Consider the following 16376-nt stretch of genomic DNA (forward strand, 5'->3'; position numbering starts at 1 on the left):
TCTTATGTAGATTTCCCAATTTCATTGTTCTGTATGGGACAATGACAATAAAGATATCGTATCGTATCGCTCTGGATGTTTGGGGAGTCTAGCTCAGTGGGAGAACAGCTGCTCTGCATGCAGAAGGTTCAGTTGCTAGTGGGAAAGGCCTTTCTCTGGCTCGTATCCTGGACATTCAGCTCCTAATCTGAGCAGCTGTGGCTGGTCTGGAGGTACAAAACGTCACCCCTGAGAGATGAGTTTCCTCTGGACTTGAGGGCTTTTTGATGCAAACTCTTGAAATATGCCCATTCCACCCATCATCCGCCACTGTCCCTGGACCAAACACTAGCCTTGCTATTGGCACTGCTCCCAAGGGCCAGGCAAGGATAACTGGCTGAAGAGTCAGGAGATCTGCACTCCACCCCTGCCGCTGCCTTTGGGGAAAACCCAGAGTTCAGACCACCATCTTTGCAGGTAGAAATTCCTAGGTTCAGTCCTGTCCTTGTGATCACCAAAGTCCCGATCTGAAACCCTGCAAAGGCATATGAAGGCACACCTGTCGAGTGGGATATTGGCCAGCATAGAATTCATATTGTCCTCCTGGAGGGCAGCATATTCAGAAGGTAAACTCAGTTTCAGGTGTGCATAAATAAAAGTGGGGAATGTTTTGGGATTCTGCCAAGGAGATAAAGTCCATCATGGCCCCCAAGCCGGCTGCCGGACGATCCATCGATCTCCCGTAGTCACGCAGTATGAGCGATTAGCGACACGAGTTTCCTGAAAATACCTTGCCACATTCCAGGGCTCATGCACACTCTTATCAGCAGATAATGCACAGCCAGAAGTCGCACTCAGGAGAGCATTATTTACAAGCTTTTATTCAGCGTTGATCAGAACAAAAAAAGACATGACTGTCTGCATCAGTGTCTTCGACAGAGAGAGAAACGAAAACGAAGGATAACATAAACATCCTGTGAACAGGACATGCGCAGACTCTGACTCACAAAGAAATATCCTAACAGAATGTAGACATGCAATAATAATATACCCATACAAACGGTCAAACAAGCGCAAAATCCTTTGTTTTCTGCTGGAAATTCAAAAATGTTTTCTTTTTCTCAACCCTCACCCCAGATGATGGGCAGAATAATGGGAATTCTATGCTATCGTCAGAAACTCCTGCGGTGGAAGAAGGAAAAGAAATGGTTGCAAATCAAAGAAAACCTATAAAGCATGGAAAAGAGAAATCCTCGCTTTCTCAGGGTGCTAATGTCCTTGAACCCCAAATCCTGCAGGAAGATGAACAAGGAAACAGCCAGAGAATGTGTCTCACGTGTGGGAAAATATTTAGATGTGACTCACACCTAAACAGGCATTACAAGGACACACACAGTGGAGAAACCACTTAAGTGCATGGAGTATTGAAAGAGCTTCTGACAGCAGATTACTATACATTACAGAACACTCACAGGGGAGAAACAAATTGAAACATTAGTGGGACTGATATAAACACATGCAGTAATAAATAATGAAGAGGAAGATAAGGGGAAATTAGTATCTGAACTGGATATGCAGAAATAAAAATATTTTGTTTTTCTTGTTGAAAGATTTGTAAAAGGTGAAAATGAAAATTGTTTTTTAAAATATATATATATAAGTTATGTTGGATATTTTGTTATTATGGAGATCAAAAAAACACTATTAAAAAAAAATAAAACTTTGAACTCGAACAATACATTGCCTACTTTTTATGCCCTTTAAGAACGAATTTGTTTAGCGGTGTGGATGGGTGCATGGAAAACTTTTCTGTGTGCAAAAGAACATGTCTGGGGGTGCTGAACTGAGTCTTTGACCCGGGCAAAAGAAAGCCTGGTTTCACCCGTGTTTGTCTGGCGGTCTCCACCCCCACCCCATATATTGTGCACCCCGTTCTTCCCAGCTTTTTTCCTTCTGGAATCCACTTGTTTGATGCATTACTCTCTCTTAATATTTTGTTGGAAGCCACCCAGAGTGGCTGGGGAAGCACAGCCAGATGGGTAGGGTATAAATAATAAATTATTATTATATAATTCCTAATTGTCAGCAGGAGGCAGGCTGGCCTGTCTTTTTAAAATCAGGCGGCAGGTAATTGAGGCTGGGGGGGGGCGTCTCCCAAGCACCCTCCCTCCTCCTCTCAGCTGTGATTGACATTGCCAATCTAAGCTTGGATTTCTCTTGCTGTTAAAGTTCCTTAGTTGTGTCTGTGAAGCGAATATTGTACAGGTACGAATTTATTATGATTATAATGGAAGTCAAAGAAATCGACACAATAAAAATAATGGAAGTTAGGGAATTCTGGGATAATATCTATAATGAATTCAAGAAATTATTCAGACTCACTTTTAAAAAAAACATCACAGAGATCTTTCTTTTAGGCATTTTACCATTAGAAATTTAAAAAGACATAAGACCACTGTTCATGTGTGCCACCACAGCAGCAAGTCTTCTTGTGGCAAGGAAGTGGGAAAACGAAACAATACCGACAATCACAGATTGGCAGATACTCCTGTTAGAATATTTACAACTAGCAAAACTGACGGGAAGAGTTAGGGGAGTATTGAACCAGAAAATGTTTGGAGAATGGAGAATATTTAAGGATTATAGAAGATCATATTGTACCAACCACACCATATTAGCAGAACCCGAGTGATACTTGTAAACACAACAAATACTGTTTGTGGAGTAGACGGGAACAATATTAAAGAATATAAAACTGTGCGGGGAAAACGACGACAGTATAAACAGTACAATGAGAATGATTGGAAGACTTGTTTTGTCAGAAGTCTTTTTTATTTAAGTGTTTATTTAACTATTAATTAGGAAGATTAAGGTTTTTTTATGCACGTAAATCTGCTTTTCCGTCTTTTTTCTGTATTTTCTTTTTTCTTAATTGTTTTTTCTTTAATTTTCTTTTTGTAGTTGACATTGTAAATTCTTGGTATATGTGTGTAATTTAAATTAATAAAAATTTAAATAATAATAATAATGGAAGTACAAATACAGGACTTCCGGGGGCGGCGCGAACGGCAATGGCGGTCCTCTTCTGAACGGGAGAGGAGGCTCCGCAGGCAACGGGTCGTCCGCTACGGCGAAGCGGAGACCCACTCTGGAAAACCCCAGGCGGCAAGAGCCTGGGGTCTTGAGGCTCGGTGGGCGCCTAGAGCGACCCTCCAAGTGCAGAAGGAACCCCGTAAGGGGCTCCGGAGCACGGAGGGGGGTTGCGGCGCTGTGAGCTGTTTCACAGCCTGAGGAGCGAAGCCGCGCTGCTACTGTCGGTGAGCGCTGATCCCTTTTCCTGCTAAATTACGGATCCGGACGAAAAAGCAACTAACTTGTGAGTAAAAGACTGAATCACTTGAATTTGAGACTTTAAAAGGGAAACTTAAATTGGCTTGAACTTGGCTGAGAGCGGAGAGACGTGGAAGCAGGAAGTCCGTCTTCCGCAGCCATTGAACTTGAAAAAAAAGCAATCAGCTGGAGGAGTGGAGGCTGAAAGAAAGAGACTTTAAGTTTTACAGATCCAAGCATCTATTGAACTTGCATCTTAAAGTAAAGACTTTAAGTTAAAGATTTGGGATTTTTACTTGCACTTGACTTTCCTCCTCTTATTGGATTACAAATTAGAAGGTGAAACCCAGAGTCAGGAGCTGCCTGAGTACTAAGGGAGCTGTCAGCACTGCAGATTTGGATACTGTATATTGGAACTTGAAACAATCTGAGGGTATTGAGACCTTTTAAATTTGAAACATTCTTTTTGGAGATAAATAAGCACTGTCTGCAACAAAGTGACCATTTATAAACTCTGCTAAACATTTGTATTTGAAGGTTCTTGGACATTAAATTAGACTCTGAAAGACAGATTAAGCTCCCTCTAGAGGATTGGATTATAACAGTGATTTTACATGCACTTTTTACTTTCGATTCCCTTGCTGTTTGCTTGCTCTGGGCCTTTCCATTCCCATGGGAACAACTCAGTGTGACCTTGACTGACAGATAACGTTGGAATGAGTGGCACAAGAAAAAGAGGGAGAGCTAAACAAACAACTCTAACAACTCTAACCTCAGCCTCACAGACACGCAGATCATCTGTGCCTACTTTGCCCTCAGAAGTGGAGGGAGAGGGCGAAGCAGAGCAGTTACAACTGGAAGATATGGCCTCAGGAGCATCTGTTTCTGTACTAGACAAAATTTTTGAAAAATTGGAAGCTTTGGACAAGAAAGCAGATGCGCAATCAGCAAAGATTGATAAAAACACAGAATGTCTAAATAAATTAACCACACAAGTGGTACAGAACGCACAAGCAATTGGACAGTTAACGGAGGCCTCAGCAGAAAATCGGAAATTGACTGAGGATACCAGACAAAGATTTGAAAATTTAGAGCAAGAGGTAAGACCACTCACTAAACAAGTCGGGGAACACCAGATTTATCTCTCGATGATAGAACTGTGAAACCGTGAGAACAACTTAAGGATTAGATCACTACAAGAGGCAGAAGAAGGACATCTAACTGAGTTTTTGACCAAAGAATTCTCCAAGTTCTGGAACCTGGAAGAAAAGGACTTTAAAATTGTGTCAGCTTTCAGACTTGGAAGATTTATAAAGAAGGAGAGGCCCAGAGACTGTTTGATAACATTGAGATCAAAGGAGGAAAGGGATAAGATTTTGGGACTACACTTTGTAAAATCACTGGAGGTGTTGGATAGAAGAATTGAAATTTATAAAGATATCCCAAGACTACTGCTTGACCTTAGAGCCGCCTATTCTGAACTTGTTAAACTACTAAGGAGCAACGCAATTCCATTCAGGTGGGAATTTCCCCAAGGAATATCTTTTACCTTTAGAGGGAAAAAGGTCAAAGTGAGAACACTGGAAGAGAGAGATAAATTCTTGTCTACACACGGAGAAGACCTTCAAAAAGGAATTGAACTACCTTCTGGGCCTGAGGCAACGCCAGTACCAACATCAGCATCTGTGGAACCTGAAGACCCTGAGAAGATACCACCCCTTGAAAAATAACCAGATAGTTCAGGATGTCTCTGCAACTGTTGAGCTGGAATATTAATGGTTGTAACATTCCGGAAAAAAGGAAGAAAATATTTCATATATTAAAAAAAGAACAATTGGACATTATTTGTTTACAAGAAACACATGTGACGAGGCTCCACAGAAAAGTGTTAATAAATAAAAGATTGGGCCAGGAATTTGTATCGTCCGACAAAGTTAAGAAGAGAGGTGTGGTGATATATGCAAAAGAGAGCCTGTCACCTAAATTCCTATTTAAAGATGAACATGGAAGAATTTTGGCTATTGAGATACAACATCAAGGTGAGAAACTGCTGATATTAGGAATCTATGCACCTAATGAAGGGAAATCGGAATTTTACAAGAAGTTGCAGGAGACAATGCTGGACTACCTAGATTATAACAACATCATAATGATGGGAGATATGAATGGGGTCGTATCAACTAACATGGACAAGTCACAAAGTCAAAATGTTACAAAAGACGGCAGACTACCTAAAACCTTTTTTGAAATGACTGACAATATGGATTTGATTGACATTTGGAGGACAAAGAACCCGCTAGGAAGAGAGGGAACATTCTTTTCTGAAGCCCAACTGACCTGGACAAGAATCGACCAAATATGGATTTCCAGAGGCCTGGCACCTAAGGTCAGAAAAGTGGAAATCTGCCCAAAGACCTGCTCCGACCATAATGCAGTAAAGATGGATATGACATTATTACCAACTGGATCCTTTAGATGGAAGATGAATGACAATTTGTTTAGAGATCAGGAAATTACCAAGAAGGCCCAAAAAGTTCTGAAGGACTATTTTGAGATAAATATGAATAACATGGTGGAAAAAAGAATAATCTGGGACGCAAGTAAAGCTGTAATGAGGGGATTCTTGATACAACAGAATGCAGTAAAGAAAAGAACACAAAATGAGAAAAAAGATAAGATTTTGGAAAAAATAAAAGAATTAGAGAAGAAATTAAGAGTCAATCCGAAGTCACAGCCAACTCTGAGAGAAATTAAACTTTATCAAACACAATATTCTAAATTGATAAATCAGGAAATTGAATGGAAGGTTAAATTAATGAAACAAAAAACGTTTGAGTCGGCGAATAAATGTGGAAAACTGCTAGCTTGGCAGTTGAAGAGAAGACAAAGATTAAATACTGTTACAAACTTAGAGGTTGATGGAAAAAACATCCAGAACCCAGTGGACATTAGAAAGTGTTTCCAGAGATACTTCAAAAAATTATATACCCAAGGGCCGCAAGATGATGTTGAGATTAAACAATTTTTGGTAAAAAACGGACTATCTAAATTGTCACAAGAAAATAGGACAATCCTGAATTCTAAAATAACACGACAAGAGATTGAACAAGCTATCCAGAACATGCAACTTGGCAAATCTCCAGGACCAGATGGGCTGACCTCCAAGTACTATAAGACATTAAAAGACTATTTGATACAACCTTTGATGGAGGTCAGCAATGAAATTATGGAGGGGAGGAGGGCACCGGAGTCGTGGAAAGAAGCGTTTATCACATTAATACCAAAGTCGGAAGCTGAAAAGACACAACTTAAGAACTACCGTCCCATCTCTCTTTTAAATGTGGATTACAAAATATTTGCAGACATTCTGGCAATTAGATTTAAAAAAGTTTTAAATGAAGTAATTCATAAGGACCAGGCCGGCTTTCTCCCAGGAAGACATCTGTTTGCTAACACAAGGAACATTATTGATATTTTGGAACTTTTGCAAACAGACATAAATACAAAAGCAGTTTTAATTTTTATAGACGCGGAGAAGGCCTTTGACAATATCTCCTGGAAGTTTATGATGGGAAATTTAAAAGAGATGGGAGTGGGACGGGGTTTTGAGAATGGGATTGGGGCGATATATTCAGAACAGAAAGCTAAACTGATAGTTAATAATGTGGTTACAGAAGAGTTTAAAATTGAAAAAGGGACACGACAAGGTTGCCCTATTTCCCCTTTGTTATTTATTTCGGTTCTGGAAGTGCTATTAAACATGATTAGAGAGGATCGGTTGGTGGAAGGAATTCAGGTCGGTCAGAAACAATATAAATTAAAAGCTTTTGCAGATGACCTGGTTTTGACCTTGCAGAAGCCAGAGCCCAGTACGAAAAGAGTATTACAACTGATTAATGATTTTGGTCGGGTGGCTGGATTTAAATTAAATAAACAGAAAACTAAGGTTTTGGGGAAAAATTTGACGGATACAGAGTCAGAACGGCTTCAGAATGAGATGGAACTTAACGTGGTTAAAAAAGTAAAATACCTAGGGGTAAACATAACAGCAAAAAATCTAAGTCTATTTAAGGACAATTATGAAAAATGCTGGACAGAAATTAAGAGAGACCTAGATAGTTGGTCAAAATTGAAACTTTCTTTGTTAGGCCGAATTGCTGCTATCAAGATGAATGTATTGCCAAGAATGTTGTTTTTATTTCAAACACTTCAGGTCTTGGACAAAACGGGGTGCTTTCAGAAGTGGCAGAGAGACATTTCTAAGTTTGTCTGGCAGGGCAAAAAGCCCAGAATTAAGTTTAAGATATTAACTGATGCAAAACAAAGAGGGGGCTTTGCCCTGCCAGACTTAAAGTTGTATTATGAAGCCGCAGCGTTCTGCTGGCTAAAAGACTGGCTACTTCTTGAGGACACTGATGTGTTGGATCTGGAAGGGTTTAACAATGCTTTTGGATGGCATGCATATTTATGGTATGACAAGGTTAAAGCAAATAAGGCCTTTAAGAACCATATTGTCAGAAAATCATTGTTTAATGTCTGGACAAAATATAAAGACTTGCTGGAAAATAAAACACCAAGGTGGCTTTCACCTTTGGAAGCCAAGGCCCGAAAAAGACCCAATATGGAGGCTAAATGGCCAAAATATTGGGAAATACTAGAAAAGGATGGAGACAATTGGAAATTGCAGAGTTTGGAGAAAATGAAAGACAAAGTGCGAGATTGGTTACATTACGCTCAGATTAAAGAAGTTTTTAAAAATGATAAGAAACTAGGGTTCCAGGTGGAGAAATCGAAATTAGAAACAGAATTGTTAGAACCAAAGATTAAGGTACTTTCAAGGATGTATAACTTGCTGTTGAAATGGAATACACAAGATGAAACGGTTAAATCTGCTATGATAAGGTGGGCACAGGACATTGGGCATAATATCATGTTTGAGGACTGGGAGAGGTTGTGGAGCAATGGATTGAAATTTACTGCATGTAACGCTCTGAAAGAAAATGTAATGAAAATGATTTATAGATGGTATATGACCCCAGTCAAACTTGCCAAAATTTACCACCTGTCTGATAATAAGTGTTGGAAATGCAAAGAGTGTGAGGGAACGTTCTTCCACCTCTGGTGGACTTGTCCTAAAGTGAAGGCGTTCTGGGAAATGATTTATAATGAACTAAAAAAGGTATTTAAATATACCTTCACTAAGAAACCAGAGGCTTTCCTTTTGGGTATTGTCGGCCAAGGGGTGGCAAAGAAGGACCAGACATTCTTTATGTATGCAACAACAGCAGCAAGGATACTACTCGCAAAACATTGGAAAACTCAAGATCTACCCACACTGGAAGAATGGCAGATACAACTGATAGACTACATGGAACTGGCTGAAATGACCGGCAAAATCCGTGACCTGGGAGAAGAGAGGATTGAGGAGGACTGGAAGAAATTTAAGAACTATTTACAAAAGTATTGTAATTTGAGTGAATGCTAAACAAGATGCTAGATCAAAATAACTGAGCACCACTAAATTTAGAAGTTTTTTAAGAAAATAAGTAAGACTGTGAAATTTAGCTCCTTTTGAGAATTATAAGATTATGAAACATAGAAGGGATATAAGAATTTAAATAAGATGATAAATTGCTGACAAAATGTTACAACGATGAAAATGGGAGCGGGAGATGTGAGGAAGTCCAAAGAAAATGTGAAAATATGTTAAGATCAATGTTACATTGTTTATTATGTTTATCTTTATTGTAAAATTTAATAAATTGCTTTTAAAAAAAAAAAAAAAAAAAAGGAAGTACAAATACAAAAAAAGGCAGCACAGTATATCTGGAAGGGACTTAAATCAGGTTAGGACCATGAGAAATGCCAATCTTCTAGAGATGGGAGTCCTGTGTACAGTGGTACCTCAGGTTAAGTACTTAGTTCGTTCCGGAGGTCCATTCTTAACCTGAAACTGTTCTTAACCTGAAGCACCACTTTAGCTAATTGTGCCTCCTGCTGCTGCACCGCTGGAGCACGATTTCTGTTCTCATCCTGAAGCAAAGTTCTTAACCTGAAGCACTATTTCTGGGTTAGCGGACTCTGTAACCTGAAGCGTCTGTAACATGAGGTACTACTGTATCTGTATTTGTTGTATGCATGATAAAAATCATATCAAACCATGCATGACCCTCAGAGCCATTGGCACGTGCTATTTTTTCCAGTTAGCGCTAAACTTCAGACCAAATTAGAAGTTGCCAGTCCCATAAGCTTTTCCATTTGGGGGCAAATGAAATTCTGGCCATCAAAAGCATCCACGTTAAAAGTTCCTGGGAGCTGAACCCTTTCAGCTGATTGTGCCATAGATTTTGTAAACAAATCTGTGGTAAAGTTGGGATGGGATACAGTGGTACTTTGGTTTGTAACCGTTTTGGATTACAACCATTTAGGATTACAACCACGTCAAACCCGGAAGTGTGTGTCCCTTTTTTTGGATTACAACCTTTTTTTAAAATTACATCCCCCCCCCCTTTTTTTTTGGAGACCCCATTGGTGAAAGCGTGCCTTGGGTTACAACCTGTTTTAGTTTACAACCGGACCTCCAGAACGGATTATGGCTGTAAACCAAGGTACCACTGTATTTGAGTATTTTTGGCAATTTCTTCACAAACCATTTCCCACAATTTAAATACCTTTGGGCAGTCCCGCCGTAAACTTTCACTACATTCTGCTGCATTTCCAGAAGTGAAATCATCATCATCATAATTATTATTATTACCTTGATGGGAGTCAAGGCAGTTTACATGTAATAATAAGAATCACTAAAAACATAGGAAAAAACAATTTTTTAAAAAAAAACAACAACACTGATAGTGTGTGTACATCTAGCACATCCATTAAAACGAAACAAATAATTGCAATAAAAACAGCATGGCGACAGCTTTTCATTAAAACAGCACTTCCCAAAAGCCTGCTGGAAAGTCTTTGCCTGCCTGCAGAAGGACAAGGAGGAGGGAGCCAGTCTAACTTCTCCAGGAAGGGAGTTCCAAAGATGGGGAGCAACCACTGAGAAGGCCCTCTCCAAGCATGCCTGTGAGGCTGGTGGGGCCAAGAGAAGGGCATCCCTTGAAGACCTCAGAACCTGGGCAGTTTCAAATGAGGGAACACAGTCATTCAGATAGCTTGGACATGAGTCATATATAGTTCAAAACCAGCACTTGTGCCCAAAACAGACTGGTACTCCTGATGGAGCTGTTGTAACGAGGGAGTCGTATGTTCCCCAGGCTATAACCAGCCCCAGCTGAAAATCTTATAAATCTCTGAAAGTCACAAAATATGCTCTCTTGATGGTTTCTTGCAACATGCAGTCAGTAGCAGTGGTTACATAACTTTATGACCACTACTCCATAGCAGTTGTTGTTATACAATTCCATTCACCATATACAGTGGTACCTCGGGTTAAGTACTTAATTCGTTCCGGAGGCCCGTTCTTAACCTGAAACTGTTCTTAATCTGAGGGACCACTTTAGCTAATGGGGCCTCCTGCTGACGCCCTGATGCCGCTGCACAATTTCTGTTCTCATCCTGAAGCAAAGTTCTTAACCTGAAGCACTATTTCTGGGTTAGCGGAGTCTGTAACCTGAAGCATATGTAACCTGAAGCGTATGTAACCTGAGGTACCACTGTAGATCGGTTTATGAAGCATTTCTGTATCCTTCTGCTGTGCTGAAGAAGAATTCCACGTAACAGTGGGTATATCCGGAATCACTGTTCACTACGTCTGTTTGTGGACTACTTTGGCAGCGTTGGACGTCATAAAACAAAGCTTTGCGGCTTGTTTTCACCAGATAAGAATCTGACCCATTGCTTCTTTCAGAAACTTGCATAGTCTACAAAGACTTTCAGAGACTTATAAGACTGTCATTTGGTTCTATGTTTTCAAGAGAATCCATCAAGAGTGCATATTTTGTGACTTTCAGAGATGTATAAGATTTCTGTTTATTTGGTTTTGCAGAGAGTGCATTTCATATATTTCATACTGTTCAGTGTTCTGTATAGATTATATAAAGGGTTTATATTGACATTTCATTGTACTTGGTCATCGTGTTGCCTTGGATATTACGATAATTGTTTGCAACACAGGGGTTTAACTGTTTGGTTACCAGCTGAAAATCTGGCTGCTGATATTTGAGTCAGTTGAAGTTTTGGAGCACTTTTCAAAGGCAGTGCCCATTCCAGTAATTGAACCTGGGTGTAACTAAAGCATATGTCACTGTGGCCAAATCACTCCTCTTGTAACATAGAAATTAGCCATATTCTTTACATGTATAGGGTTTCTTTCCTCCAAGGGTTCTCAGATGTTGAAGAAGGCTGGTGCTCACATGGCTTTTTCCACACTTCATACCTTTCCATAACTTCGCCACTGTGTGCTTTAGTGTTTAGGAAGTCTTCCAATGTCCACACTCCATGCAGTTTTACGGGTTTTCACCTGTGTGGGTTTTCTGATGTCCTGAAAGGTTTGCTTTGTCACCGAAGCTTTTCCCACACCATTTTTTCTCTCCCGTATGTATTCTCTGATGTCTAGCAAGCCGACTATTTGCACTGAAGCTCTTTCCACACACTGTGCATTTAAATGGTTTCTCGCCTGTGTGCGTTCTCTGATGTAAAGTAAGAGCACTGCTGTCAATAAAGCACTTTCCACACTCCATACATTTATACGGCTTCTTTCCCGTGTGTGTTTTTTGATGTCTGCTAAGGTTACTACTCAGACTGAAGCTTTTCCCGCACACCGTGCATTTAAAGGGTCTCTCCCCTGTGTGGGTCCTTTGATGTAAAGTAAGGCCACTGCTGTCGTTGAAGCACTTCCCACAGCTGACACATTTGTACGGCTTCTCCCCTGTGTGTGTTCTCTGATGTGTCGTCAGGCTACTGCTCTGACTAAAGCTTTTCCCACACTCCACACACTTAAACGGCTTCTCCTCGGTGTGCGTTCTCTGATGTGAAGTAAAGCTACTACGAGCACTGAAGCTTTTCCCACACTCAATGCATGTATACGGTTTCTCCCCCGTGTGGATTCTCTGATGTAAAGTAAGGCTGCTGCTGCTACGGAAGCACTTTCCGCACTCGGTACACTGACATGGCTTTTCTCCCGTGTGTGTTCTTTGATGTAACATCAGGTTACCGCTCTGACTGAAGCTCTTTCCACACTCCTTGCATTTAAATGGCTTTTCCCCTCTGTGGATTCTCTGATGTTTAGTAAGGCTACTGACCTCAATGAAGCTCTTTCCACACTCGGCACATTTAAATGGTTTCTCCTCTGTGTGTGTTCTTTGGTGTAAAAGGAGGCTACTCCTCACACAAAAGCTCTTTCCACAATTCATGCAAGCATACGGTTTCTCCTCCGCATGGGTGGCTTGATGTCGAGTGAGGCTACTGCTGTCACTGAAGCACTTCCCGCACTCCATACATTTATACGGCTTCTCACCTGTATGTGTGTTTTTATGTCTAGTAAGGTTGCTTCTCAGATTGAAGCTCTTCCCACACTCGGTGCATGTATAAGGTTTCTCTCCTGTGTGGATTCTGCAATGTATATTTAAGTTCGATTGATGTCTAAATGTTTTCCCACACACCAGGCATGTTTTTCTGCTGTTCCTTTTGTTATCTTCCTGTTGGATCAGGGTTTCCTGGACAACAGTACTCTGGGAAGCAGGGACCTCCTTCCTCCTATCCTCTGAGTGGTTTCTCTCATCCCTTTTTGGTCCTCTTTGATTTCCAAGCATCTTTTTTCCTGATTCATGCTCGGCTTTTTCCAGTGACACCAAATATTTTTCCATATATTTCTCACTGCTCAATGCATCATTTCCTGGGGGTTGAGGAAAAAAAATATACGTATGAACTTCAAGGTAGAAACATGGGATATTATCACAGGTTGACCCCAATTTGCTGCTTCTCTGATATTATTATTATTATTATTATTATTATTATTAATACCCCGCCCATCTGGCTGGGTTTCCCCAGCCACTCTGGGCGGCTTCCAACAGAACACCAAAATACAATAACCTATTAAACAGTGAGGGAACAGCCAGAAGGCCATTGGAGTCAGTTATCAATGTCCAGTTTGTATGATGGGGGTGGAGACACTTCTTCAGGTATACAAAGCTGAAGCCATTTAGGGCTTTAAAGTTGGCACCAAACTTTGAATTGTGCTCGGAAACGTACTGGGAGCCAATGTAGGTCTTTCAGGACCGGTGTTATGTGGTCTCGGCGGCCGCCCCCAGTCACCAGTCTAGCTGCCGCATTCTGGATTAGTTGTAGTTTCCAGGTCACCTTCAAAGGTAGCCCCACATAGAGCGCCAGGTCCAGCGCCGAGGGCCTTCTGACGGTTCCCTAGCGAGAAGTCAAGTTACATGGGACCAGGCAGAGGGCCTTCTCAGTAGTGGCACCCGCCCTGTGGAACGCCCTCCCACCAGATGTCAAAGAGAAAAACAACTACCAGACTTTTAGAAGACATCTGAAGGCAGCCCTGTTCAGGGAAGTTTTTAATGTTTCTTAATATAGGCGGGGTACAAATAATAAATGGGGAATATGCCCCAAACATCTTGCAATCAAGGAATGGGGGTAGGGCGGGGGGAATGTGTCCTTACCTAGAGAGGACTGTGTCTCATAATTCGGCTCCATGATCTTTGGTCTGGATCCAGCAGGACCCAATACCTCTTCGGTGAAATGCACAGCCACCTCTTTGACCCTGAAAAAAGAGAATATACAGAATTTTTCTTCTCCCTCTCTCCCAACACTAGGGCTCATGAGCACCCCATGAAGCTGAACGTTGGAAGATTTAGGGAAAAGAAAGGAAGCACTTCTTCATGAAGCACAGAGTCAAACTATGGAACTTGCTCCCATCAGGAGGCGAACATGGCCAGGAACTCCCTTTTTTATTTAAGAGTCTGATGAAACTAAATATTATGGGAGGTATCATGTAAACACTCTATGAGTTTGCATGGGCGTAGCCAGGATTTATTTCAGGGGGAATAAGCAGGGAATAAGTTAGGGGGCCAGAAGTGAGTTATCTGTGATGCAATTGGTCAGTTAGTTAAGCATTTTTATTTATTTACTTGATTTAGGGGGAGCAGTTGCAGCCCCCTGGCTAAGCCTATGTGAGCTCTCTAAAAACAGCACAGGCCAGCATGTCAACCCTTACTTCAAGAAGACATCTGAAGGCAGTTCTGCTTAGGGAAGTTTTTAATGTTTGATCTTTTATTGCTTTTTTAGTAATATTCTGTTGGGAGCCACCCATAGTGGCTAGGGAAACCCAGCCACATGGGTGGGGTATAAATAAATTGTTCTTGTTCTTGTTGTCCTCACCCCACTCCCAAATGCTAATTCCTCTTCACCAATGCATCTGGTGATTAGTCGCACCAACAGGGTAAAGAACAGCTTCTATCCGTGGGCTATTAGGCTGCTGAATGAAAAGATAACAACAGGGCAACTGACTTTCAGGTTTAGCAATCATTTTCCCACATCGGTGGGTGTGCGTCAGTAAACGAGGGGAATTAAGACTAAGAGAGCTGAGTGGGGGGTGCTCGTGTAATCTCACTGTATACAAGTTGTATAAGTGACAATACAGTGGTGCCCTGCAAGGCGAATGCCTCGCAAGACGGAAAACCCGCTAGACGAAAGGGTTTTCCGTTTTTGAGCTGCTTCGCAAGACGATTTTCCCTATGGGCTTGCTTTGCAAGACGAAAACGTCTTGTGAGTGTTCCGATTTTTTTCCGCTTCCCCCCTTTTTCTAAGCCGCTAATAGCCTTTTGGCCGCTAATCCGCTAAGCCTTTAATAGCCGCTAAGCCTTTAATAGCGCTAATCCGCTAATAGGGTTGCTTCGCAAGACGAAAAAACCGCTAGACGAAGAGACTCGCAGAACGGATTAATTTCGTCTTGCGAGGCACCACTGTAAAGTATTTCAGTTTTCAATTTCAATCTGGTCCCCCTACCCAAGCTGAATATGCCCCTGGGGATATTGAGTGGCTTCCAAGAGGATTTTGCCGTGTGCAATTTCTGCAGCAGTTTGTCCCACACCTTGCAGCCGAATTGCATAGATCAGACCCCACACCCTGAGGCATGGGCGTAGCCAGGATTTATGTTGAGGGGGTGGGGAGCAGGAGACAGACACACACACACACACACACACACACACCCTGTCATCATCCTCGGCCTGGCTATTGCCTAGCAGATTCGGAATGAAAAGTCTCCAACAGTGTTGTTTCAAATTGCTTCCTTTTGACCCCAAGTGCTCCAAAACCTATCTACAATTTTTGTGGCTTTAAAGATGAAAGGGAACTTTTTACAAATTATTTTAAAAGACAGCAAAATGGACTCCATGGCAGGTTTTGAATAAACATGCACAAATTTATTGAGGGTTAATATAGTAGACAGATAAGGCTGTATACAATTTTACAGTGTGCAGAGAATAATATGAGTTGAGAAATCAGAGAGAGGAGCTGAAGAAAGTCTGGGGGGAGGGGGGGAGGGTTTGTTGGGGAGGTGGGAGGGGGAAAGGGGGGAATAATGAAGATGATTTTTAAAATAATTTGTTATGTTGAAATTGTTAATATTTTTTTTTTTAAAAAACCACCTATCTACAATTTCTACTTTAAGTATTTTGATTTATTTACTCGATTTAGGGAGGGTGGGGTGCAGCTGCAACCCCTCCTGGCTATGCCCATGGAGTGGGGGGCTCTTTCCTCCTTCCCCCTAACCCCCACGCCACCCCCATGCATTGCACCTCTTTGTCCTCTGCGCGCTCCAGCCTCCCTCTCTCCAAGACTCGTCCTCTCCCATTGCATATGGAGGGGCTTCCAACAGCCCCACTCCCCTTGCCACGGCAGCTTCCTGCCTCTCTAGGAAACCACAGCTCGGCTCAGCTGTCCAGTGGGAGGACTGAGAGACAGGAGCTACTTGCACCCCCTTTCCTCTTGCTACTCCCTTGACGTTGTGCAGGGATCAGCAAACTTTTTCAGCCGTGGGCCGGTCCACTGTCCCTCAGACCTTGTGGGGGCCCAGACTATTTTGGAGAGGGGAATGAACAAATTCC

The 16376-nt window shown here is 41.6% G+C and overlaps 1 protein-coding gene across 2 annotated transcripts; it reads right to left on the reverse strand.

Annotated features, from left to right (window-relative positions):
* Positions 1-10140: 10140 nt before the first annotated feature.
* Positions 10141-16238, reverse strand: LOC308469725 (uncharacterized protein). Of its 2 annotated transcripts, XR_013982139.1 has the most exons (4): positions 16068-16238; positions 13932-14032; positions 11536-13150; positions 10141-11468 (listed from the first exon to the last, which is right to left on the reverse strand). XR_013982139.1 is itself a non-coding variant. In XM_080992598.1 (3 exons), exons 1-3 carry the CDS (start codon positions 16121-16123, stop codon positions 11763-11765), a joined length of 1545 nt encoding a protein of 514 aa, XP_080848724.1. In that variant the 5' UTR covers positions 16124-16238; the 3' UTR covers positions 10141-11762. The 2 variants fall into 2 exon arrangements, 1 of the variants encoding a protein (XP_080848724.1); XM_080992598.1 differs by having other exon boundaries at positions 10141-13150.
* Between the last annotated feature and the right edge of the window lie 138 nt (positions 16239-16376).

Source organism: Podarcis pityusensis (assembly GCF_964106645.2).
Source record: "Podarcis pityusensis genome assembly, chromosome: 2".
Taxonomy (NCBI): Eukaryota; Metazoa; Chordata; class Lepidosauria; order Squamata; family Lacertidae; genus Podarcis; species Podarcis pityusensis.